The sequence below is a fragment of the Zootoca vivipara genome, chromosome 15, assembly GCF_965207765.1.
Source record: "Zootoca vivipara chromosome 15, rZooViv2.hap1.1, whole genome shotgun sequence".
In the NCBI taxonomy this organism is placed as follows: Eukaryota; Metazoa; Chordata; class Lepidosauria; order Squamata; family Lacertidae; genus Zootoca; species Zootoca vivipara.
Window position 1 is genome coordinate 25,952,684 of NC_142598.1, and position 24,850 is coordinate 25,977,533.

General features: G+C 44.2%; 1 protein-coding gene across 8 annotated transcripts in view; it reads left to right on the forward strand.

Annotated features, from left to right (window-relative positions):
* The window catches only part of ZNF462 (zinc finger protein 462), a 157,201-nt gene extending 132,980 nt beyond the window's left edge, over window positions 1–24,221 (forward strand). For all 8 annotated transcript variants that reach the window (XR_015947304.1, XM_060269173.2, XM_060269182.2 and 5 more), the window contains 6 exons: window positions 2,208–2,463; window positions 6,402–6,538; window positions 13,868–14,091; window positions 16,432–16,564; window positions 20,844–20,958; window positions 23,486–24,221. Coding sequence is in view for 7 of the 8 variants with exons in the window: in XM_060269173.2 (XP_060125156.2) it covers window positions 2,208–2,463; window positions 6,402–6,538; window positions 13,868–14,091; window positions 16,432–16,564; window positions 20,844–20,958; window positions 23,486–23,702 (1,082 nt within the window). In the remaining variant the exon portion in view is untranslated. The remainder of the gene's footprint in view (window positions 1–2,207; window positions 2,464–6,401; window positions 6,539–13,867; window positions 14,092–16,431; window positions 16,565–20,843; window positions 20,959–23,485) is intronic.
* The last annotated feature ends 629 nt before the right edge of the window (window positions 24,222–24,850 follow it).

Below are 24,850 nucleotides of genomic sequence, written 5' to 3' on the forward strand. Positions count from 1 at the left end.
GGCTTCCGCAGCTTCCGATTGGCTGCAGGAGCTTCCTGCAGCCAATCGGAAGCCATGCTATGGTTTCCTAACGTTTTGGAAGTCGAATGGACTTCCGGAACGGATTCCGTTCAACTTCCAAGGTACGACTGCATGCTAATCTCATTCCCCAATGCAAGTCCTTGCTCAGTGCTGCAAGTGACAACTTGTGCACATGTTGAACCTGCAGCAGAAAATGCTTGCGTGTCTCACTTTGGTTTCCTTGAAATTGAGCAAGATACAAAGCTTTTATTAATTTAAAGGATTGGTTTTATTGTGATTCTTTTATTTAGAAGACTTATAAACCCCCCGATCAAAAAAGGTCTCCAAGCAGCCTAGAAATGAAGTTGTAGATAAAACACAGCTAAAACCCAGAAGCCAATTTTTAAAAAGCAAAACCATCCAAATTAAAACTCAAATGAAATCAATAGAACTTTTAAAACAAATATAGGTGACTAAATTATATGTCTGGGTAGGCTTGCCAAAGGTTTTCAGCAGGTATCTAAAATGGTATACTGCGTTCCCCAACTGACAGAAGCCATATGATAAAAAATAAAACCATTGATGAGAAAGGGAAGCAGAGGAGGGTGTCATCCACCTGTTTATGGTGCCCTACTAGGGACGCGGGTGGCACTGTGGTCTAAACCACTGAGCCTCTTGGGCTTGCCAATCAGAAGGCCGGCGGTTCGAATCCCTGCGACGGGATGAGCACCCGTTGCTCTGTCCCAGCTCCTGTCAACCTAGCAGTTTGAAAGCACACCAGATAAATAGGTACCGCTGCGGCGGGAAGGTAAACAGTGTTTCCGTGCACTCTGGTTTATGTCACGGCATCCCGTTGCAGCAGAAGCAGTTTAGTCATGCTGGCCACATGACCCAGAAAGCTGGCTCCCTCGGCCTGAAAGTGAGATGAGCGCCACAACCCCGTAGTCGCCTTTGACTGGACATAACCGTCCAGGGGTCCTTTACCTTTTACCTTATAGTGCCTTACTCCCCAACCCTAGGTGACTTTGCTCAGATCTCTCCCGCTCTGCAGTGTAGCAAGACTCAACAGGGATGTAAGACAAGGTCCTGGACACAAAGGTTCAGAGCAGGGGAGGTTCAGGCCTTTGACAGTGGCACATTCTCAGGCCAGGCTTAGAGATGTAAAATTTCCGGAAATTTTGAAGCTCGGAAAAAACCCCGGGTTTTTTCGGGGGGGAACCGAAATTTTTGGGGAAATTGAAAAAAGAATGCTACATTAGCACTTCTTTTTTTCTTTCCCAGATTGAAAGTCATTCTGTTACTTTAGAAACATAAAATATAACTATGGACAATTTTAATGGGCATAAAATTATCACAACTAGCATATTAAAAATATAGTGTATCCAAACAATTAATACAAACAGAATTTACTTTTAAAATAATATTTATTTGTATTTGTAACAAATGGAGCAACAATCTCCCGAACTGTTTACTAGTTTACGTGGAACAAAGAAAACTCCACAAAACAATTTTTTAAAATCCAGAAGTAACCCTAACCCTAACCTTCTTAAATTATACTTTCTGGTCCTTTTTGTTGCTCTATATTTTCTTCCAGTGCTTTGAGGCCTAGTGAAGAGGAACAGAACCAATGCATACCACATGCATGCAAAAACAAAACTGAAACCTTTTTTCTTTTCTGGTGACAACAGCACCTCCTAAAGGAAGAAATGTATCTTGTTCTTGCATTGGAGAGTTCAGTTTGTAACCTACCAGTAGGACTTGCTTGTCGTCACAGAAATTAGAATAATCTGATACCATACATATTTTTTTGGAAATGATTTTGAACCCTCCATCTGAAAATATTTTATTTATCATGTTAAAATAAAACATTCCATAATCTTTTTTATTTTTCCAATTTTTGGGGGAAAAAAACAAAAAAGGCTTCAGGGGGGGGGGAAACGGAAAAATGGGGGGTTTCCGATTTTTTTTCGGGGGTTTTTTCGGGCCTTCACATCTCTAGGTTGGCCCTGGCCCCACAGATTCTTCCGGTAGTAGCGCTTTCTGGGGCTGGGCCTGAACACCTTTCCCTGTGATGGCACAGAGCCCTCATTTCAATCACCTGGTGAAGAGGAAGCTAGCTCCTGGTCGTCCCAGGTAGAATCTCTTAGATCCATTGTGCTTATTCAACAGGTTGGCGTTACCCATCTCTTCAATTTGCCCCCCAACAGATTCTTCCTACTCGGAACCCCCAGATGTCCAACAGCAATTGAACCACTACCAGTCGGCAGCTCTGGCAAGGAACAATAACAACATTAGCCCCGTCCCTCTTTCCGGAGCAGACCAGAAAGCCGAAGCCGTCCTTAACTGTGAATTTTGTGAATTCTCCTCGGGTTATATACAGAGCATTCGCCGTCATTACCGTGACAAACATGGAGGGAAGAAGCTCTTCAAGTGTAAAGATTGCTCCTTTTACACAGGCTTTAAGTAAGTATTTGTACAAGAGAGTTTCCTTATAACTTCGGTGGAGTTTTGTGGTTAAATGCATAGGCCTCATTCAACTTGCCACGCTGAGCCCAAACCGTGGCTTAGTGTGAGCACATGAATTTGCATGTTGTTCTGCAGGTGTGTTGTGCTGCGCTAAGCCATGATTTGGCTTAGCATGTCACCCAAACCCAGGTTCATGGTTTAGCTCTCCCAGACAAACCATGAACTCTAAATAATAGGGCAAATCTTGCTGGTGTAAGATTAGACATGCATACAACTGTAGATGTACTGCAAAATCCTGCTAATGTTAGTTATGTTAAAAAGTAGTAAGCTCTTCATCCCTAACATGATGGGAAATTAAAATGGGAGCAGTGTAAGACTCCAGCACAGATTTGGCATACCTGCCAAGTCCTGAACGGAAAAATCCGGGATCGGCAGCCGCGCGACACCAGAAATTGCGTAGACGCAAATTTCGGTAGTGCTTTGCCCTTCTATGGGCACCAGAAAATGGTGGTGCTGGCGCCGGAAGTTGCTTCTACGCATGACCGGAAATGCGTAAAAGCGACTTGCGGCGGCGCTGCCATTTTCTGGTGCCCATAGAAGGGCAAAGCGGCACCAGAAAAATGGCTGCCGGCAGGAGCGGATTTAAGGGAGAATAACGGGATAATAACCGATACGGGAGACCGCCAGGAAACGGTAGGAAAAAAGGGAGTTTCCCGGCGAAAACGGGATACTTGGCAACTATGAGATTTGGCCATGTTTTGGCCCATTCTGTTTAGCTGGCAAGTATGCCTAAATCTGCATTGGATATGTGTTTTTTCATATCTGCTCAGCAGTTAGTCTCACTGAGTTTGGTGGGGCTTATTCCCAGGTAAGGGAGTATGGGATTGCAGCCTCAGTTTGCGGAATAGGCTGGGCCAAGTTGTATCTTGCCTCTTGTCCCTTCACATCTGTTTCCAGTCTTACGTATTCCCCCAGAAGCCACATTTCCGTCCATCAAAAATGTGTAGTTCCTCTTGAAACACAGATTTCGGAATTAGATTGCATTGCTGTTGTTTTTATTAATCGTTCTTCTGTCCTGCCCTTTCTGCTGGAGGAGCCCAGTGCAGAGAATGTTAACCATAATATAAAATCCACGATAATAATAAATTCATTAAAATTAAATAAATGTATCGAATAAAAAATAATTCTCTTGAGTGGTGTACATATATAAGTTCTGAAAATTTATTAATTTGAATAATTAAAACAATGTGCTATATGTAGGCTTAGTATTATTATCACATGGGGAAGCAGAAAAGTTGTGTTTCATATATGAACAGAGGTTTCAAATGTCTAAAGCCCCTTTGTCAGTTGAGCTTTTGCCTATCACTGGACATTTCTGGTCTGCTTGCCAGTAAATACTCAATGTTTTTTAAATGGCCATTATTTCACTGGACATTAGTCCAATCTGTAGTATTATAGGACCACAAGCAACATTGTGATTTATTAAAGTGCTAATGCATCGCAGGTTGAAAACTTTAAATAGTATAATTTGCAATGCTGTGTTCTGGCTGGAATTACTTCTGAGACCGGTCATAAAAGTTCATATGCACAGGGGAGAAAACACGAAAATTCGGGGGTGCAAGAAGTGTGGATGTTTATTCATATGTACCAAAACCTGTTTGTGTCTGTTCTTAAAAACAGGTGCATGGGCTGTTCGTGCCATATTACGTTTTGATACACTCTAAAAACACAAGTTGGTGACTCCAGAGAATGCGCCTGCCTTGTTTAGAAATAACCTGGGAAGTAGCCTTCACTGCCATCTGTATTTTCTGCTTTGAGTGAAGGTGCAAGGCAAACTCTCCTGACGCGAATCTTCCCACTGCTTCTTTCCCCTTATTTCCTTTAGTTAGAGGTTGACATTTGCCCTGAAGCAAGAGGAATTTAGAATCCAGCCTAGGGGAAGCAATAGTGAATTCCTATTGACTGTGTAGTGTTCTGCAGTCAGCAAAACCTTCATTCTCCTAATTGTGAATCACTGAAGTTGATTTTACTCAAAAGTTTTCACAGAAACTATATGGAAGGTTTCTCACAAAACTGGAAATGGGGTTGCCATGTGTACTGCCTTGCTTCTTGTAACTAGCAGAAGCACGCCATTAGTATAGGTTTGTCCTTCAGAATTTTAAGAATGTGATTGTGCAACTATTCCGCATGTAGGTACCATAATTTTGGGGAAGCTCTGCAGTGAAGAGGGTCGCGGGTGGCACTGTGGATTAAACCAGAGAGCCTAGGGCTTGCCGATCAGAAGGTCGGCGGTTCAAATCCCCACGACGGGGTGAGCTCCCGTTGTTTGGTCTCTGTTCCTGCCAACCTAGCATTTGAAAGCACCTCAAAGTGCAAGTAGATAAATAGGTACCGCTCCAGCGGGAAGGTAAATGGCATTTCCGTGCGCTGCTTTGGTTTGCCAGAAAGCGGCTTAGTCTTGCTGGCCACATGACCTGGAAGGTGTACACCGGCTCCTTCAGCCAATAACTCAAGGTGAGCGCCGCAACCCCAGAGTCAGTCACGACTGGACCTAACGGTCAGGGGTCCCTTTACCTTTACCATAATTTGGGGGAAGCTCTGCATTGAAGGCAGCCTCTGGCATTGGAACCAGAGTTCTTGACTTGTGAAGCTGCAGTCCCTGTCGAAGGATGAGCAGTTCGTAGAAGAGACCCCCAGTTTAAATGTGTAACTGAAGTGGACCATGATTCAGAGTATGACTCTACTTCCACTTCTATCCCAAGTACTTAGGGTATGGATATACCATCCCTAGTTGTATCAGTGGATTGGTACCGTGAGCTCCTTGAGTAGTTTCCCACTTTGGGAGTCATTTCTTTTGCTTCCTAGAATGCTTCTCATGGGCCTTGCATCTCCACCTTGCTTCCTTTCCAGTGCTTCTCTGGGTTTCACGTCTGGGACCAAAGTAAACCTCATCAGCCTGTTGGCCCTTTTTTATTATTTTAGCTGCAGTTCGGCTTTAGTGCAGACATAACCTTGGTTGACCTCTTAAGCATGGTTTCAAATACTGGTTAAAAGGAATCCTTAATCAAAGTTAACATTGGTGCTGAGGCAACGGTTGACCATAATTACATGGGACTCACGTGAGGAAAAAAGGGAGAGGGATCTTGTGATCCAGTGTCCCACAACCAGTCTTCAAACCACATCTTAGAGGTCAACCAATGCCAAGTCTGCACCAGCCTTGGGAATGCACAAACTTATTATTTATTATAATATTAATACTAATAACAACAACAACAACAACAACAACAACAACAATATATAATTTATACCCCGCCCATCTGGCTGAGTCTCCTCAGCCACTCTGGGCAGCTCCCAATTGAATATTAAAACAATACAGCATTAAATATTAAAAGCTTCCCTAAACAGGGCTGCCTTCAGATGTCTTTTAAAATTAGGATAGCTGCTTATTTCCTTGACATCTGATGGGAGGGCGTTCCACACCAAGAAGGCCCTCTGTCTGGTTCCCTGTAACCTCACTTCTCGCAATGAGGGAACTGCCAGAAGGCCCTCGGCGCTGGATCTCAGTGTCCGGACTGAACGGTGGGGCTGGAGACGCTCCTTCAGGTATACTGGACCGAGGCCGTTTAGGGCTTTAAAGGTCAACACCAACACTTTGAATTGTGCTCGGAAACGTACTGGGAGGCAGTGTAGATCTCTCAGGACCGGTGTTATGTGGTCCCGGCGGCCGCTCCCAGTCACCAGTCTAGCTGCCGCATTCTGGATTAGCTTTGGAAGCTCACCATGCCAGGTTTTGATAACTCTTGGTTTTATGAAATAATACAGAATGGTATCTCTAGCTTCTTGGGACGGGGGGGACGACAAACCCAACATTACCCAATGGTTGTGGTTCCACAGCACCCTGTATTGAACCTTTCCACTACTCCCTGTGTTTCTAGATCTGCTTTTACTATGCACGTGGAAGCTGGGCATTCAGCAGTTCCTGAGGAAGGACCCAAAGATCTCCGCTGTCCTCTCTGCCTGTACCACACCAAATATAAACGGAACATGATTGACCATATCGTCCTTCATAGAGGTAAAGGCACCGCACAGGAATGTACCAGTGGCCAACGTGGGTCTGTACTAATGGCTCCTATTGCTCATTGGAAAGCCCAGTGCCCCTGGAAAGAGGATGGTGATATTCCTCATCAGTTGTTTTGTCTTCAGCATCCTGGTAGTTAAAAGTAAACAAAACAAAACGAACAGGGAAGATGCAAGGGGTTGTTTCGCTGCTCTTAGAACTTTCTTGTTTACTACATGTGCGCCTCTGATTAAATGTTCATGATAACATGTGCACATCACTAACATATACAGTGGTGCCTCGCTTAACGAATGCCCTGCTTAACGAAATTCCCGCTTAACGAAAGGTTTTTTCTAGTGGAGGTTGCCTCGCTAGACGAATTCGTTTTACGAAAAATTCGTCTAGCGAATCGCGGTTTCCCATAGGAATGCATTGAAATTCAATTAATGTGTTCCTATGGGCAAAAAAAAATTCAATGCATTCCTATGGGATTCGCTAGACGAATTTTTCGTTATAAGAAAAGACCCATGGAACGAATTAAATTCGTCTAGCGAGGCACCACTGTACATCAATTCCACCTCTGTGCCATCTTATGCCTAGAATGTCTTTCTGGGCCGGGCATCAAGCTTCACGTGGTGTCCCAGCACAGAACTGCAAAAACAACAACTAAACAAAAAACCCAAACTTTGCTTGTTGTGGGTTTTCTCTCTCCTCATCCTGCTTTTGCTTTTAAGAAATCTAAAGAGGAATTTCAGATTCTTTTGGCTGCTGAATTATAAGCTCGAAAGAGACAGCTGTTTGGACTCTCCAGGCTGGGATTCCTGCCCATAGTTATCACACTTGATGCTTAGAGATGGTCTGTTGGCTATCGGAAACCATGCCCATGTGTTGGGGTGGCATTCTGCCTGATCACAGGCTGAGCAGCCCCCCCCCCAAGCAGGATATTGGTGGTGAGATAATGAGAGCTGTATGTGCCATCTCTCCAGGAGGGGAAATCTTTTGTTTAGGGTTCTTTTCATGCTGGCGCGCACATGGTGACTCCTTTGCAAGTCCCTGCTTCTCTTGCTTCCGAGCAGGGTATGCAAGAAGACTCGAGCTCGGTTATTTTCTGGCTGGGCAGGGAAGGCAGGCCAACGACTTTCACAGATGGCCCTCGAACAAAAAAAAAAAATAAACCCAACGGTAAAAATCTCCCTGGGATTCGAGATGCGTGTAGCAGAGACACCTCCTTGAATGCTAACAATGGCTTCTAGTGTTGAGTTTAACCTCTGAGGGGGTTATAGTGCCAGATTGTCAGAGCCTGTTGACCTCTAGGGCATGTTGGAACGGCTATCTGTTTTACAAGACTTTTTAAGGTTTTTTTTTTCAATGGGGCGGGGAGGCATGTCCAGAGAGGCTTCTAGAGCTAGTGGTTAATTTTGTTTCATACTTTCTGGAGTGGGCCCTTAGTGGTTCAGCTGAGCTCCTGGTTCTTTCTGAGTTCTTTGTTTTGTTTTGTTTTCGAGGTGTTGTTCAGCTGTTTCTGGAATGTGCTGCTTTTTATTATTATTATTTTTGAGCACTTTTGCATTGTAAAAAGGTACTGTTGGAGGCATGCCCCAAAAACATGGAGGAAAACAAAAGCTGTTAAATGAAATTAGCACGTGAACTAGCAGTGTGCATTCTGCTAAGTCGTTTTTCATAGCCTTCGTGAAAGAAGTGGCAAGGTAACATTTTAACCCGCTGAACCTCTGTGCTGATTTCTCCACCCCGAGGTGACCCTCTCATTAAGCAGCCACTTGCCTCTTGGGGAGAAGCGCACAGGCGTGCCCGTTTTGGAGGAAGAGCATATTATGGGTTGCATAATCCCTTGAGCGGAAGCTGAAAGCAGCTGTTGAGAGTCTTTTATCTGACTTCACGTCCATTCAAAAGGGAAGAAAAGGAAGGCTTTCCTAGGTGGCAAAAAAAACCCCACACAATTTTGTGCTTTTAAAATAAAATAAAATAAAGTGAGCCAAAGCTATCATTCCAACGGAGAGAAATCCAAATTAGTTGGAATTCTGTGAGTCCCAGAGGAAAAAACCCCTGCCCCCTCAGATAACCAGCTTAGCCCTATTAAAAATAAATTAGCCTTTTAACATGGTTATAAGAGTCTAGCTTATTTATTTATTCTCCCTTGCTCCTTAATCACCTTTTGTCAAGTATCCGCAGTGCTGTTCAAGGAATCAACTGTGTGATGCAGTGAATGATTCCATTTGTGCTATGGACTGTAATGTTTCATTAACATTACAGGGTCTTTATGCCAGGGTCATAGCCATATACCGCCATATTAATGTTTAGGGTCAGTGTACTATGATCTTTTGTGTCGTACAGCTTGGGCGTAGGCAGGGGGGCAGGAGGGGGCAATTCCCCCCCCTAGAAGAAAAGGCTGAGGGGCGCAGGCGTGGCAGCCCCAGGCTCCCGGCGCGAAGCTCCAGAGGCGCGTGGGGAGCGTAAGCGGAGGAGCGCTAAGCAGGAGCGGGGAGCGTAAGCGGAGGAGGCAGCCACAGGCTCGCATTCCCCGCGCGCCTCTGGAGCTTCGCGCCGGGAGCAGGAGCCTGGGGCTGCCTCCTCGGAAGACTGGGGAGGCGCGGAGGAGGCAGCCACAGGCTTGCGTTCCCCGCGCGCCTCTGGAGCTTCGCGCCGGGAGCGGGAGCCTGGGGCCGCCTCCTCAGAAGAGCTGGGCGGTGCAGGCAACGTAGTCCCGCCCACATTCCCACTGTGGCCCCTCCCCTCCCGCCCCTTGCCCCCCCTAATTTTTATCCTGGGTACGCCCCTGTCGTACAGTGTTTCTCCTGAAGAACTTTCTCCTGTTTGCTTTCTCTCTTTTCATGAGATCAGGCCGATACTATTAACAGCAAAAAGAAAAAAGAAAGAGGGAGAGAGAGAGAGAGGTAGTGTCCAATGTTTATTTCATGTCTGTTTCATCATTTTCTGGGATGTTGTTGCACATATATTGAACCATAAATTGATTCCATACCATTTAGCTGTCAGGTTCCCTTTTAAAATAATCCTGGAAGTTCTCTCTGCCATTTCTTCCCTCACACGACACCATTCCATAGCAAGCTAGGGCTAGGAAGATGACATGGTAATTTAACCGGTTTTAAGTCTGGGAAATACAGTAGAACCTCTACTTACGACCGCCTGTACTTGGGCCCGATCCAAATTGCGACTGCGGCAAACCCAGAAGTAAATATTGGGTTTGCCGCGATTCGCGCACACGCAGAAGCGGCTGCTGCCGTCTGCACATGCGGACAACGGCGCTTCTACCAGCAACCTGTTTCGCCTAAAGGACGGGACGCCAGAACGGATTATGGTGGTAAGTAGTGGTTCCACAGTAGGTATGTCCCTTGTGCTTTCACCCAGACACCCTATAGCAGGCATCCCCAAACTGCAGCCCTCCAGATGTTTTGGCCTACAACTCCCATGATCCCTAGCTAACAGGACCAGTGGTCAGGGATGATGGGGATAGTAGTTCAAAACATCTGGAGGGCCGAAGTTTGGGGATGCCTGCCCTATAGTCTCAAAAGGATATGAGAAACTTTCTTTTAAATAGACGGTTCTACTCAAAAGTAGAATGCACGCTAGGTTTCATTAAACCACAGATAAGACCTAATAAGCGACAGAGGCAATTTACAGCCAGAGTATTGGGTTGTTTGGTGCAAGGAATAGGGCTTTTTTTTAAAGAAAAAAGAGGAATGTGTTTCCCCTTAAACTGTTGCAGGCTTCAGGATGTTGTCAATCTGCCGCGGAGAGTGCTTTGTCGCTTACTTGAACACCATACTAAGTGCAGTTTTAACTTACCTTTTATGGGAACAGAGGGAGCTGGGACTCTGTATGTACTTCGTCAGGCTTTAGGGAGGGATTTTTAAAGACCAGGAACGGGTTGTTGCGTGGGCAGACTGGCAGCAAGGAATAGCTTTTCTGGCTCACAAACGCACTTGAGTTCCCTAACAGCCTAACCTCCTGAACCCTTTTGGCACTCCTACTATTCTCTGAGCCGTGGAAATGCAAATCTGTGCCCAGCCAGAGCTTTTCCAGATAATGCAATTTGCTGCCGCTATCTTCTATTAAGGCATTCCCATGCTGCCTTTGAAGAGATGCCCTGGCAGTTTTTTCCCCGTGCCGAATGCAGTCTTACCACGAACAATATGCCCGAGGCCTTAAAAATTTTTCTCTACAGTTACTGTTTTACACTACTCAGCAGAAGGGAAATTGTGGCACTGTGAGCGACAGCTACTTTTGCATTCCAGAAAAAAAGTCACCGAGCAGAAGAACTTTTCAAAGGTTGGGTTAGTATAGTAACTTCCATCGTGATCAGATGTGCACGTAGCTATTGATTTGTTACTGGATTCCTGTTTATCTAGGTTGATTTCCCCCACCCACACAAATGAAATTCACAAGGGCAAGACATTCAGAAATTGTAATTTGGAATGGCCGCATATTTAACTACAGTGGTACCTCAGGTTGAGTACTGGAAGTCCGTACTTAACCTGAAGCATACTTAACCTGAAGCGAACTTTCCCATTGAAAGTAATGGAAAGTGGATTAATCCGTTCCAAACGATGAAAAACACCCCCTAAAACAGCAATTTGACACGAATTTTACTGTCTAACGAGACCATTGATCCATAAAATGAAGGCAATAATCAATGTACTGCACTATAAAATAAATAAGACAGTATTTTAGATGAAAATAATTAACATTTACAGTACAGTGGTACCTCGGGTTAAGTACTTAATTCCAGGGTCCCATTTGCACCCCTAAAAGTACTTAATCCGAGCGGTGATAGCGTGCGCAAAGCGCCAATAGAGCGTTTCTGCGCATGCGCGAAGCGCACAGATCGCTTCTGCTCATGCGCGTGCAGCAGAACCCAGAAGTAAACACTTCTGGGTCCGCGGAGTACTTAAACTGAAAGTACTCAAACTGAAGCGCACTTAACCCGAGGTATGACTGTATCACTAAAGAATTCTGTTGTTTAAACTGTGGTTGTTCATGAAGGGCAACATTTATTATTTTTACCCAAATCAAATTCTTACTGAGGTAGCTCTGCAATTTGCATGGAGAAAGAGCAAGCGCATGTGCCGCTCCTTAGCCCTGCATAGAAAACACATCATGCTGTTCGCATCATGCTGCATGTCGAGGCCCATAACTATGGTGCCCTGAATCACACAGTTAGTTCTTTGCCCAGGGGGAGTGGGTAAGTCAAGGATTGCGTGCATTGAGCCAGCATGCATCCTGGCCTTGCCTCAGTTGGTTAGACAGTTCAGGGGTCAGCAAACTTTTTCAGCAGGGGGCCGGTCCACTGTCCCTCAGGCCTTGTGGGAGGCCGGACTATGTGCCCCACAAATAACCCAGAGATGCATTCTAAATAAAAGGACACATTCTACTCATGTAAAAACACACTGATTCCTGGACCGTCCGTGGGCCAGATTTAGAAGGTGATTGGGCCAGATCCGGGCCTTAGTTTGCCTACCCAAGGTTTAGAGCAAGCATCCCCAAACTGCGACCCTCCAGATGTTTTGGCCTACAACTCCCATGATCCCTAGCTAACAGGACCAGTGGTCAGGGATGATGGGAATTGCAGTCCAAAACATCTGGAGGGCCGAAGTTTGGGGGTGCCTGGGTTAGAGCATGGTGCTGATAACACCAAGGTTGCAGGTTTGGGACAGCTGTGTACTCCTGCATTGCATGGGGTTGGACTAGATGATCCCTAGGGTCCCGTCCAACTCTACGATCTGCTGCAGATTAATGCGACTGATTATGTGGGCTCTAGACCACAAAACCTTGTTCCAAAATAATTTTTTAGACTTCAGTGTAGCCAGGGCCAGCCCACCAGTTAGGCAAAATGAGACAATTTCCTCAGAGGATGAGGGTGGCAAATTGATGCCCTCCCCCCAGGGAGGTCTCGTTTACCTCATTCTCCATGCATGTCACTCTACATGGAGGTCCTTCCTCAGAGCAAGGGATTCTGGGAGCAGGGACTTCACATTTTTAAGTAATTTTCTAAAAGAATGCTTAGCTGCCCCAGAAAAGTGGGGAGGGCAGGGCGGGCAGTACAGTGGGGTCAAATAGCAAAAAAAAAAAAAAAAAGGAAACATGTTTTACAGCCTGTGACAATTGAATTAGACTTTAAATTTATGCAAAATAAGCCCAGAGATTGTTCACAGCAGCAGAAACTGGTGGTTAAGTAAATTGGTATGTGTAAGCGGGACAGAAAGCCGTTCTCTCTATTCAAACCCAAATGAATAGAATGAAATTTCATTACTAGTTCATTCAGCCATTTCATGCTAGAGTCGCCCTTTAAAATTCCTGTGTTGGAGAATGTCAGCTTTCAGATCCAGGGAGCCTGCAATATTCTTCTATAACAACTTTCAAGTCTGCTATGTTTACCAGTTAATCCTTTTTGTGTGTGTGTGTCTTATAACACCCTCCCCCTCCAAATTATGGAACCACATCCAACCTCTACAAACTTGCCAAACTTTTTAGTTTAGTTGTGGTTTTTTTTGAAAGTTTTAAACAGTTCTCACCTGTTTCTTACTGATTGTTTTAGGGTTGTGGGTTTTTTTAAACATGTTTTAGAACTGCTTTGAGCTTTTATTACAGTCAAGTGGTTTATAAACGTTGTGGAATAAAAAACAAACAAACCAGTTGAGCCTGGCTTTTGGTGATTAAGGTTAAGCTTGGGGGGGGGGGGAAGAGGCGTTGGTGTTATTTTAATGAGATATTCACAGTTCTGTAAGTCTCAGGAACGAGTTAAAGTTAAATAACTTAAGTACACTTGCAGATAAGAACTGTGTCCCTGTCTGACATGGCTCATGATGAAAATGAAATGAGAAGACAGTTGATGTAGAGCTCCAAAATGTACTGTGTTTCTCCGAATATAAGACTATGGCTTATTTTCTTATTTTCAGGGGATATCTTATTTTTTTTCCTCCTTCTCCTGCCACGGTCGGCATTGCCGCTGTGCCTATCACTATGTCTTATTTTCGGGGTATGGCTTATATTTCTTGAATGCTTAAAAATCCTGCTATGGCTTATTTTTGGAGAAACAGGGTATTTTGTATAGTTTTTACCTCTATCTACCTTTTATTTTATTTTATTGCTGTGGCTCGTGGCTGGTGCCAATAAAGATTCTTCTGGTTCTGATTCACTTGCAGAAATAACATCCATATCAAAAGCGCCAGAGAAACAAATTGAGGGGTTTGAAATTAAATTTTGGGTGAAATGGCAGAATGGAGATGAAGGGGCTGTGTGTGAGTTGCCTTCAGGGAACCAGAGAAAACTTAGTAATGGAACTTCTACTGTTTCTTTTCGCCCCACTAGAAGAGCGAGTGGTCCCCATAGAAGTGTGCCGTTCCAAGCTGTCCAAATATTTGCAGGGAATCGTTTTCCGCTGCGACAAGTGTACCTTCACGTGTTCCAGCGACGAAAGCCTACAGCAGCACATAGAGAAGCACAATGAGCTGAGACCTTACAAATGCCAACTCTGCTACTATGAGACCAAGCACACGGACGAGCTGGATGCTCACCTTCGAGATGAGCATAAGGTGAGCTTCTGGGCGCCATCTGCGCCCGTGGGTGAACATGCTATGCAGCAGACACGGTGACAGGTGGTCCAACACCACCTTAAATAAATGTTTCCGCAACACAATTGTGCACTTCACTGCTGTAGGAAACAGTGCTGACCGCTAGCTTCTTGATAAGACAAATCTGTCCATGGTTATCGGCTATTGCAAGTGGATCCTGCAGCAATATACTCTCATACAGGGTTCCAGCCATTCTGTTCTATTCCCCTCCTCCTCCCGTTTTCCATTCTGGTTTGTGGACACACAGCACCTTCAATAATCCACGTGTTGTTGTGGTTCTTCCATGTTCCACAGTTTGAGATGGACGGCATTACATTTTCACAGCCCTGTTGTCGTTTAGTCGTGTCCGATTCTTCGTGACCCCATGGACCAGAGCACGCCAGGCACTCCTGTCTTGCACTGCCTCCCGCACTTTGGTCAAACTCATGTCCGTAGCTTCGAGAACACTGTCCAACCATCTCGTCCTCTGTCGTCCCCTTCTCCTAGTGCCCTCCATCTTTCCCAACATCAGGGTCTTTTCCAGGGAGTCTTCTCTGGCCAAAGTATTGGAGCCTCAGCTTCAGGATCTGTCCTTCCAGTGAGCACTCAGGGCTGATTTCCTTCAGAATGGATAGGTTTGATCTTCTTGCAGTGGATGGGACTCTCAAGAGTCTCTTCCAGCCCCATAATTCAAAAGCATCAATTCTTCAGCGATCAGCCTTCTTTATGGTCCAGCTCTCACTTCCATACATCACTACTGGCAAAACTATAGCTTTAACTATACGGACCTTTGTCGGCAAGGTGATGTCTCTGCTTTTTAAGATGCTTTCTAGGTTTGTCATTGCTTTTCTCCCAAGAAGCAGACGTCTTTTAATTTCGTGACTGCTTTCACCATCTGCAGTGATTATGGAACCCAAAAAAGCCTAGCTCAAGCTTATTTTATTAGTGTTCTCTCAGCACGCACCTAACCCAAAGGATTCACAACAATTTGGCTGGAGGGCAAACATATAGCTTGCGTGTCCATGGCAAAGCTTTTCCACTGATGATACAGCAGTTATTAATGTGAGAATACTTACATGAATTGATGCAGAAGCTGTTTTGCAATTGGCTGAAAATGTACTTTATTCACATGCAGCTCTGCTGTGATGGTGAGATACAGTATCAAATTAAGAGCATGTGTACTGCTCATTTTAAAAGTTTGGGGAGTCGCAAGTAGTTGTGCTTTACCTCTTCTTCCACCCTCCACCAATTGACAGGGAGCGGGTGGTGCTGTGGTCTAAACCACTGAGCCTCTTGGGCTTGCCGATCGGGAGGTCGGCGCTTTGAATCCCCATGATGGGGTGAGGTCCCATTGCTTTGTCCCAGCTCCTGCCAACCTAGCAGTTCAAAAGCATACAAGTGTGAGTAGATAAAAAGGTACCACTGTTGCGGGAAGGGAAACGGCATTTCCGTCACAGTGTCCCGTTGCACCAGAAGCGGTTTAGTCATGCTGGTCACATGACCTGGAAAGCTGTCTGCGGACAAACACTGGCTCCCTCGGCCTGAAAGCAGAGATGAGTGCCATACCCCATAGTTGCCTTTGAATGGGCTTAACCATCCAGGGGTCCTTTTCTTTTACCTACCCCTTCTCCCATCCTCCACCAATTGATCCTTTTCGGATGGCTAGCCATGCTTAAGGATTCCCTCCCCTGCTTCTCTTCCTCCTAACTCCTGCCGCCTTCCAGCCCTTTTTCAAGAGCTAGCATCATCCCACAGGTGTAAAGAATCCAAAACTTACAAGATTTCACCCTTTATGACTGCGGGAGCAGCTAGCCATCAACACGATGTTAGGCTACAGCAGGCATCCCCAAACTGCGGCCCTCCAGATGTTTTGGCCTACAACTCCCATGATCCCTAGCTAACAGGACCAGTGGTTGGGGAAGATGGGAATTGTAGTCCAAAACATCTGGAGGGCCGAAGTTTGGGGATGCCTGGGCTACAGTCATATTGGGATGGGCTCTGCCCTATAGAACTCAAATCAGTGCAGACCTCCTTCTACGTCTTTCCTTATGTGGCATTTGGTAGTGCCCCTTCCAGCCCTTGTATGTTTTTGGGTGCTTGTGGGCTTGCCACCATTTCCAAAGACAGAGACCTGTCAGCAAAAAGCCATCTCTCTTTGGTATGTCTCGAACCATTGCTTTGCTCACGTGGGAATTATTTGTTTTCAAAGCATTTTGAGAGCCCCTGTTGTATGAAAGAGTGTTGACATATGGGGGAATCTGAGGCATGCACAGTGTAATCGTAACAGATGAGATTATGCAACATTGTTTTCCTCCCCCAAAGGTGAGTCGCAATTTTGAGCTGGTTGGACGGGTTAACTTAGATCAGTTGGAACAAATGAAGGAGAAAGAGGAGACTTCCAGCAGCGATGAGGAAGAAAAGGAAGAGGAGATGAGCCCCAAGTGTGAAGCGAGAGGTCAGTATAATTGTCTTGTCTCTGATCCCAAGCACATTGCTGGGACTGGCTACCCTCAAAAAGCAATTTTTTTTATCTCATCTGCATTTCTCCCCATGAACCAAGACACACCAATGCTAAAGGAGGGAGAGGGAGAGATTGGTCTGGTTCACATATACAGTGGTACCTCTACTTACGAATGTTTCTACTTACGAATGGAGCTCCGTCCGCCATCTTGGATGCGGTTTAGATAGGATTTTTTATACTTACGAATGTTTTCTCCCAATGCATTCCTATGGGATTCGACTTACAATTTTTTTCAACTTACGAATGTGCGTTCGGAACGCATTAAATTCGTAAGTAGAGGTACCACTGTAACACTAAGCATAAGCTTTGGTTTATTGGATCATTACTTTGGGTTATGTGCAAACTGTGCCCAAAGGCTTAACTATGGTTTGTTCACATCTAGCAAACCATGGTCTGAAGGCATGACTTGTGGACGGGCTGTGAACCTTGGTTGGTTGTAATGTTGACTTGACATGCCTGCCCTTCTTTAACCATGATTGGTTTGGCCACTGTGCTCCAGGAGCACACGAAGTTACAAAGGCAGAAGGCACTGCCAGCTGGAAAAGAAACAAAGCTTTGGAGAACCAGGTCATAGGTTATTTGATTATCCACAGGACAACTCAGGTTTACATTGTTTCTTAAGCCATAGGTTAAGCAACCCATGGCTTAGTGTTATGTGTGAACCAGGCCATTGTCTAGCACTGTATTTCCGGGAAATGTTCAATCAGCTGCCAGATAATGGAGAAACAATTGGTGCACAAGCAAAAAGTTCATAATAGCTGTTGAATGGTTTTTTTTTGGGGGGGGGGGTTTCTTGCAATGTCCGTATGAAATGGATAGTCCATTCACCTTTAGTATAGTTTAGGTTCATAAGCTAATTCAGATTTTCAACTAATATGAAAAGATGAAGATGGCTAGACCATGGCTAATGCTCAACCAGAAAGTTGTATACAATATATAATTGAATATCTGTGCTGCAGTGCCAGCACCAACTATCTAAGCACCAGCACAACCAGGCACCCATCATTTTCCTTGCCTCAGTGTTACTGCATAAATGATTATCTGTTTGCAACAACAGGGTTGGGTATGAGAATAGGGACAAAGGTGGCAGGGCTTTTTAAATGGCAGCTGCATTCTGTCAAAATGTAGTTCTAGCAGTGAGGCTTCTGTATTATATACACAGGCACAATGGAATGAAAACTGGTGAGTTCTAGCGGTGAATCCATGGGTATTTGCCTCATCCTGTTGGACAAGAGCCATCGTGGCCTGAGGAAGGGGTAGAGGGGAGAGAGACCCTGTTTGGAAATAAAAGGCTGGTCTCAAACTCCAAAAGTCACAGGAGATTCCATCAGTCATGTGTCACGTAGAGCTTTACTGTGTCAGAGAGTATGTTGAAGAAGAGGGCAGAAGAAGGAAGAGCTGGAAGCCGGAGCCAGGCAGAGGACATTGAGGCTTAATGGTTTGGAAGGCCTATGAGAAGCCCAGAGCTAAAATCACTGGCTAGCGCTAAAAAGTCTTATCAGGAAGAGTGTGTGTCACAAGTGGCAGCCTTTGAGAGAGCTGTGCAGCTAAGGGTCAGGGGTTGCTAGACCAGGGTGACAGCAGAAGGCCTGTCAGAAGTCTTTGAGGGACCCAAGAGGCATCCAAACTGTTGGTGTTTGGAGTTAATAATACGTAGCTTGGAAGTTCAGCTGACCACTGAAACACTGTTGGAGAAGCATGCTTTACACTGGATATAATTACATCAAGACTCTTGAGTTTGCAAAATAAGAAAGCTAAATTTATCAAAGAAAATGCATACTTCATATGAAAGGTCCTAGTTCTATCTAACAAAGGTGGAGATACAAAGAGTTGTGCTTCCTGTTTGTTCTCAGCAGGAGAGATGTCTCCTCTCCCAAGGTTAAGGATGCGGAAGAAGGAAGTAGGAAATGAGGTCAGCAGTCTTGAGAGTATCAGTCTAGCATTGAAGGAAGATCAGTAGTTGGCACAAGAAAGACAGTCTAGGAAGACCATTGGTTCCTCTCTATCCTCTTCCCATGCAGATATGTCAGTCTACAGTGCAAGTTGTGTTGCATCCCAACAATTTCAACAAGAAAAGTCTTAAACCATCAAATGAGGGGAAAATCTTGAACTCCAGTCCTCTAAAGGCTGTAACCACAACTATTCATGTCCACTCACATTTTCAGTTGCCCTTTCACACCCGACCCCCACTACAACCAAACTCAGGATTATGGAGTGGGACAAAGAAAGGCAAATTGTGCATGTATAACACCAACTTATACATGCTTATTAGGGTAAATGTATGCAAATATGCCCACTCGGAATGAATTCATTTTCAGCACCAGATTTTCAGTAAAACTGCAGACAGTTCCCCTCCCTCTCCTTCCTCATGTTGTGGCAAATTTATTCTGTTTGAGAACCAAACCGTGAGATACTTAAGTGGATGAAGATCAGCATTCTGCGAAAGATGCTTTTTAGCATCAAGAGGACAAAAAACTAAAGTAATGTACATTCCTTGATAGATGGTTTTAACAATCAATGCATGAGAAAAGGCTTTTGGGAAGAAAGTGACAATATCTCTTCTTAGCACTGAAACTGCCCAGAGAAATAAGGGCAGGCTCTTGTGTGTATGTGTGTGAGAGAGATTTTCAGTAGCTTAAGTTAGCTCATAAGCTGTGTACATTATAATAAAACGTGGAAATGAGGCAAGCAGAGATCAGCAGTAAATGAAGCAAAATCCCCATTTCTTTCATTATGTACTTTGAGAGGACTCTGGGAAGGCAAAGGCATTGGCATTCTGTTGTTTTCTTGCTCAAGATAATCCCCACTAAAGAATTAATGCTTGGAGCAGATGGCGCCATCTCATTTTCAGTGAAAAGAATCAAGCGAGATAGTCCAAGCAATTATTTTTAATGGCTTGTGTGGCGATCATCTTAATTTTGTGAGAAAACGTTTCATCTTTTGTTCAGTGGCCTGGTCTCTTGTTCACACAAGGGGCCTGCGTCTCAGCCGTGTGGAATGTCTACTGTGCCTTCAAGGTGTCAGGAGTTCTCAATTATATTTGGCAGGGCATGATCCAGCCAGGGCTTAAGCGTTTCTCAGTCGCATTGATCTGAGCACATTATTTGTTCTTTCCGGCTGAAAATCAACGAGACTCGGAGTGTTCAAACTTTGGCTGGATCAGGCCTCCAGTTGTGATTGGCAGGGCATACCCAGACTAAATTAAACACTTTGTTGGGTCTTACCCTGTACAAGCGACATCCTTTGTACAGGAGGAATGTCTGATTGGAGCCGGTGGCAAAACGTACATTTGTTTCAGTGAGCCTCGACTGCATTGTAAATGTCCATTGAGCAAGGCAGATTACCTGTTGCCTATATTTTCACAAGACACCTTTGGTGGGTGGGGAAGAGAAGGTTAAACCCAGTTCTAAGACTACACTTTTTACTAATTCTAACCCCCCAAAGAACCTATGGGAAAAACAAAACTTTTGCGAGAGCTGCTTCAGACATTATAACAACGCGAAGAGATTTTTGGGGAAATGCCTGTATCTCATATTCTCTGGATCTCCGTTTGAGGTGAAATAGTTTTTTCTCAGCTCTGCATTAGCTTTCTGGTGGGAAATGATCTGTTCTGTAAGGCAAAGGAACAAGGGGTGCCAAACACTTGCATTTCCTGTACTCTTCACATCATTGTAACATCCAATGCCATTCTCGGAGTGCTGAGAATTCTGTGTTAAGAGATCTTTAGTCTCCTTACATAACCAAAGGGCTTCTTGGGGACAAGGATGTAACAGTTAAAGCAGTTCAGCTCCGGAATTGACATCTTGCCCTTGCACCTATAATTGTTTTAAAGGGTGTTAAACAGAAAGATAATTTACAATGAAGGTGAAAATAAGAGATGAACAACTAATCAATTAAATTGGGTGTGGGGGGGGGAATAAATCTGAAAGTTTGCACGTGAAGCAAAATATTTTAGTCAAATGTTATTATTTCTTCGTTTGGCCATTTCATTTATGACTAAATGAGCACTATTGAATGTCCATCTTCCTTATTCAATCCTAATTTGCAGATGCCTCAGGGTACTTCTAGGATACTGGCATTCTCATCTCAGATTCCTTTTTAAGAGGTCTTGTTTACATTCTCTTGGGCTTCAAGAGAAACTTCATTTTCTGCTTCCTTAAGAGAAATGGGAGGACTCTTACATGAGCTTAACATGTGCATTGTTTCCTTCTAGGGTCCATGAGGTTCTCTGAGAATGGACCACAAGAAAAACGTTTCCCCTGTGAATTTTGTGGCCGGACGTTTGCAGAGGGCTCAGAGTGGGAACGGCATGTGCTGAGACATGGCATGTAAGTTGGTCTAAGTCTCTCTGCTTTTAACACGTTGGTTGGCACATAGGAAGGTGTCGTATACCAGCCTGGATAGCTCAGTTGGTTAGAGCGCAGTGCTGATAATGCCAAGGTTGCAGGTTCAATCCCCTTATGGGACTACTGCATATTCCTGCGTTGCGGGGGTTGGACTAGACAACCCTCAGGGTCCCTTTCAACTCTACAATTCTGTGATTCTAAGCCAGTCTGCTGGTCCAACTAGTTCAGTGTTTTCTGCACTGACTGACAGAAACTCTCCTGGGTTTTTGACATGGGTTTCTCTCCCAGCCTAACTTGGTGGTTGTCGGGAGCTGGAGTCTTAACAACAGAAGAGCTAAAGTTTCCCCATCCTTCCCTAAAAGCCTAACAAATTGGCTGTGGCGTAAACTTTCATGATTTGGAACCCACTTCATCCCATGTCATCGGCTGAATGGGACCCTGCAACCATCATTGGAAGCCCTTTTTCATGTGCCGCCTCTGTGAGAGGTCCAGAGGGCGGCAACACGAAAACAGGGCCTTTTCTGCAGTGGCTCCCTGTCTGTGGAATGCTCTCCCGGCATCAGCATTAGAAGGGGGTAGGATGTTTTTAATATATTTCTCTTGCATCTTGATTTTAGTGTAGCTCTGTGGGGTTTATTGTCTGTTTGGTTGAAAGTTGTTGATATATTTAAATAATAATGTTTAGTCAGGGTAACAAGGCCCTCTGATGCTCCAGGTAGCCTCCTCCTTTTCCTCCTCCTCCTTAGCTTGTTTTTAAACTTAATAACAAACCATCCCCATATAGCCTAATCCCAAAAGAAGAATTCAATGGATATACAATGTCAATGATCCAGTCAAACATTAAGCAGGCGTCTTTTGGTTGGCCAATTAAATAATCTATGGCCTTTTAAACTGGGTGGGGGGGGGGTATCGTATTGTTTTTGTTTGTTACTGTGTTATGGGTTTTTATGTTGTAAACCACCCTGTGATCCACAGATAAAGGGCAGTATAAGAATTAAATAAATAAATAAATAAATAGCAAATCAGAACAGTAATTTGCTGCAGTTTTGCATAAAAATTGTTCATTCTGGAACAATGCCCACAACCAATAAACTGCAAGCATTTCTCTGTCTTCTATAATGATTTTTATGAATTTTTCCAAATTATTACATAACTCCAATGATTTATTATTGCTGTATTATTATTAATTATTATTATTATTATTATTTTGGTTACACATTTTCTTCTTGACTTCCCGACCCTTCTTCCCTGGTTTCCCCCCCCCTTTAATTCCCTCGTTAGCAGCTGCATTAAAACACATTTATATTTATTGTCTTAAGCTTCCAAAGTCCTTTCTCTACATTCTTCTGTTGGTCACATCTCAAATCCTGTGTGTGATTTCATATAAGAATGATAATTCAATAGGTAATGCACCAATGGCCTCCATTCTTCTAGGTAGATATTATCATTTTGTCCTCTTATTTTAGCAGTCAGTTTTGCCATTTCTGCTTGGTCCCATCAGTTTTTGTAAGCCATCCTTCCTTAGTTGGAGTCTGTCTTTCCGTTTCTGTGCGTATAAAGTTCAAGCTTGCAAGCATTTCAAAATACCGCTGCCCTTCCGTTTTCCTCTGATAGGTGCCTCTGGATCAATCTGAATTCGTTCAGGATACTTTTAGCCAATTATGCTGCCACCGCTATTCTGTCCCATTCTGAAATAGAGGAGCTTTGCCAACACACCACTTTAGAGACCGTGTGGGAAGCATCAGAAGGAGTAACAGGCTGTTTGTGTTGGCTCAAGGCAGGGCCAAGGAACTATGGCAAAGACCCTTTGGTTTCTTTGCGGAGATAAAACTGCTTCCTTTCGTCAGCCACCGCCACTGGGCTTACGTAGAATGAATGAATGAATCTTTATTTGTGTCAGCTATCGGCCATAGCAATAAAACAACAATACGATATACAAAGAATAGAAATAAAAAGTCCATTATATAAAATACATTTTAGGGTTTTGAATCAATAGTCAAATAGTGGCTCTTATTCTGATTGTCCCAGCTAAAAACCTTGCAACCTTTGCTGTCACCTGCTCATCTTGACCTGCCAAGAGAAAGGACACTGTGGCAGTGGCTGGGCGACCCGGAATGGACAATAAAAGAGAAGTGATAATCTCATTCCTCAAGTCTTTATAAAGAGTGCAAGGCAGAAGGGCATGCGCCACCAATTCGGGACTGCCATCTGCACAGGGACATAAGTGTTTTTCGTGTGGAATCTGTTGGAATTCTCCCTCAAGTACAGCCAAGGGCAATACATTCAATCTTGCGAGAGTAAAAGTGTGCCTATATTTTAGAATTGCTAGGTTATGCAGATAGGGTGCCAGAGAGTTGAAATGGGAAGGTGGAAAATAGTCATACCATGGGCAAAATTTTCTTATGGTGGCCAAGTTGTTCTGACGCTCGATATAATTTCGGCGCTGACAAACTGGCTTACGTAGAATGCATGTCCAAAATGTCTCACCTTCCGTTTTCTGAATTTCTAGGGCTGTGAATGAAACCAAGCGGGAGATTGGTGAAGATAGCCAGCCGAAAGAGGAGGCAGAGGAGAATGTTATGGTACCACTGGCAGAAGAGCTGGAAAGCAGCGCGAAAATCTTGGTGGACTTTCCCCACGAGGACGAAACTGCTGTCTGCATTGTTGCTGCTGCTGCTGCTGCTGATAAATCACTCCAAGAGAACGAAGAGGCCAAAAGCGAATGAGCACCTGGTGTGATTTCAAACAACCTACTTGAACAGTGATAGATGGGACGGGATGGGGGGAAGGGGGGCGAGGAAGAATCAAAGCTGCTTTTAGGACTGAATGATCTATTTTCAAAGCACTGGTACCTGTGTGTGTGTGTGTGCGTGCGTGTGTGCGTGTGTGTATATATTAATTTTATTTAATTGAGGATGACGAACTATGTGGCTCCAGTACCATCTCTGCAACTCTTCTGGATCTCGACAATGGGAAGTTTATGTTCGTTTGGACTTGAGAAGCAAACTCCCAAATATTCCTCGCATTATGCCGCCGTGCTTTGCCCTGGAGACTTCGGATTGTTTCGAGGATGGAAGAAGCGTCACGAGGATGGAAGATGTAGAGGACAACTTTTCGGCGCACAAACGTGGGCGCTTTTTTCTAGTTTTAATAAACCTATTATGCTTTTCCAGACTGACTGACTTGCTTTAGAAAGAAAGAAAGAAAGAAAGAAAGAAAGAAAGAAAGAAAGAAAGAAAGAAAGACTGCTTAAAACAGTCACGTGTTTCCTAGTACCTCAGAATTAACCAAGGGAAATAAAAAAAAATACAAATCTCTGCATTTGTCTGTACTACCTGTTGTCATTGTGGTTAAATGTAGAGAGAGAGAAAGAGAGACTGCTGGGCAAGATGGTGAATGGAAGGAAAAAAACACAACCACAAAGTTTTAAAAAACAAAATTGTGCTCAAAATCCCTGTGGGGGTTTTATTTCTTAAAATACTGTGATTTTTTTAATTATTTTAGTATAAAAAATACAAAAGAGAGAGAGAGAGAGAGTTCCTAGATACCTGTCTGTGACTTGTCATCCTTTATTCCAGGTAAGCTGTTAGCGTTCAGCTATTATTTCAAAGTCATGCGACTTGGATCTGTGCCGTTCTTGTTTTGCCCCATGTCTATGTCTGCTCAGCCTGAGGGATTGCAAATACAGCACAATTAAGGGTTTTTCTTTCCCCATGTAAAGTAATGTTATCCCCCCCCCCCATCCCAGTCCACCCAACCCACCCAAGAGATGGCGTTGGGAAGGAATATTAGTTATTGTGAATAAAATTGTGTCTCCCCCCTCCCTTTTTTTATAGTTTCTAACGTGGAATTAGCAGAGAAGTAACGTTTTCAT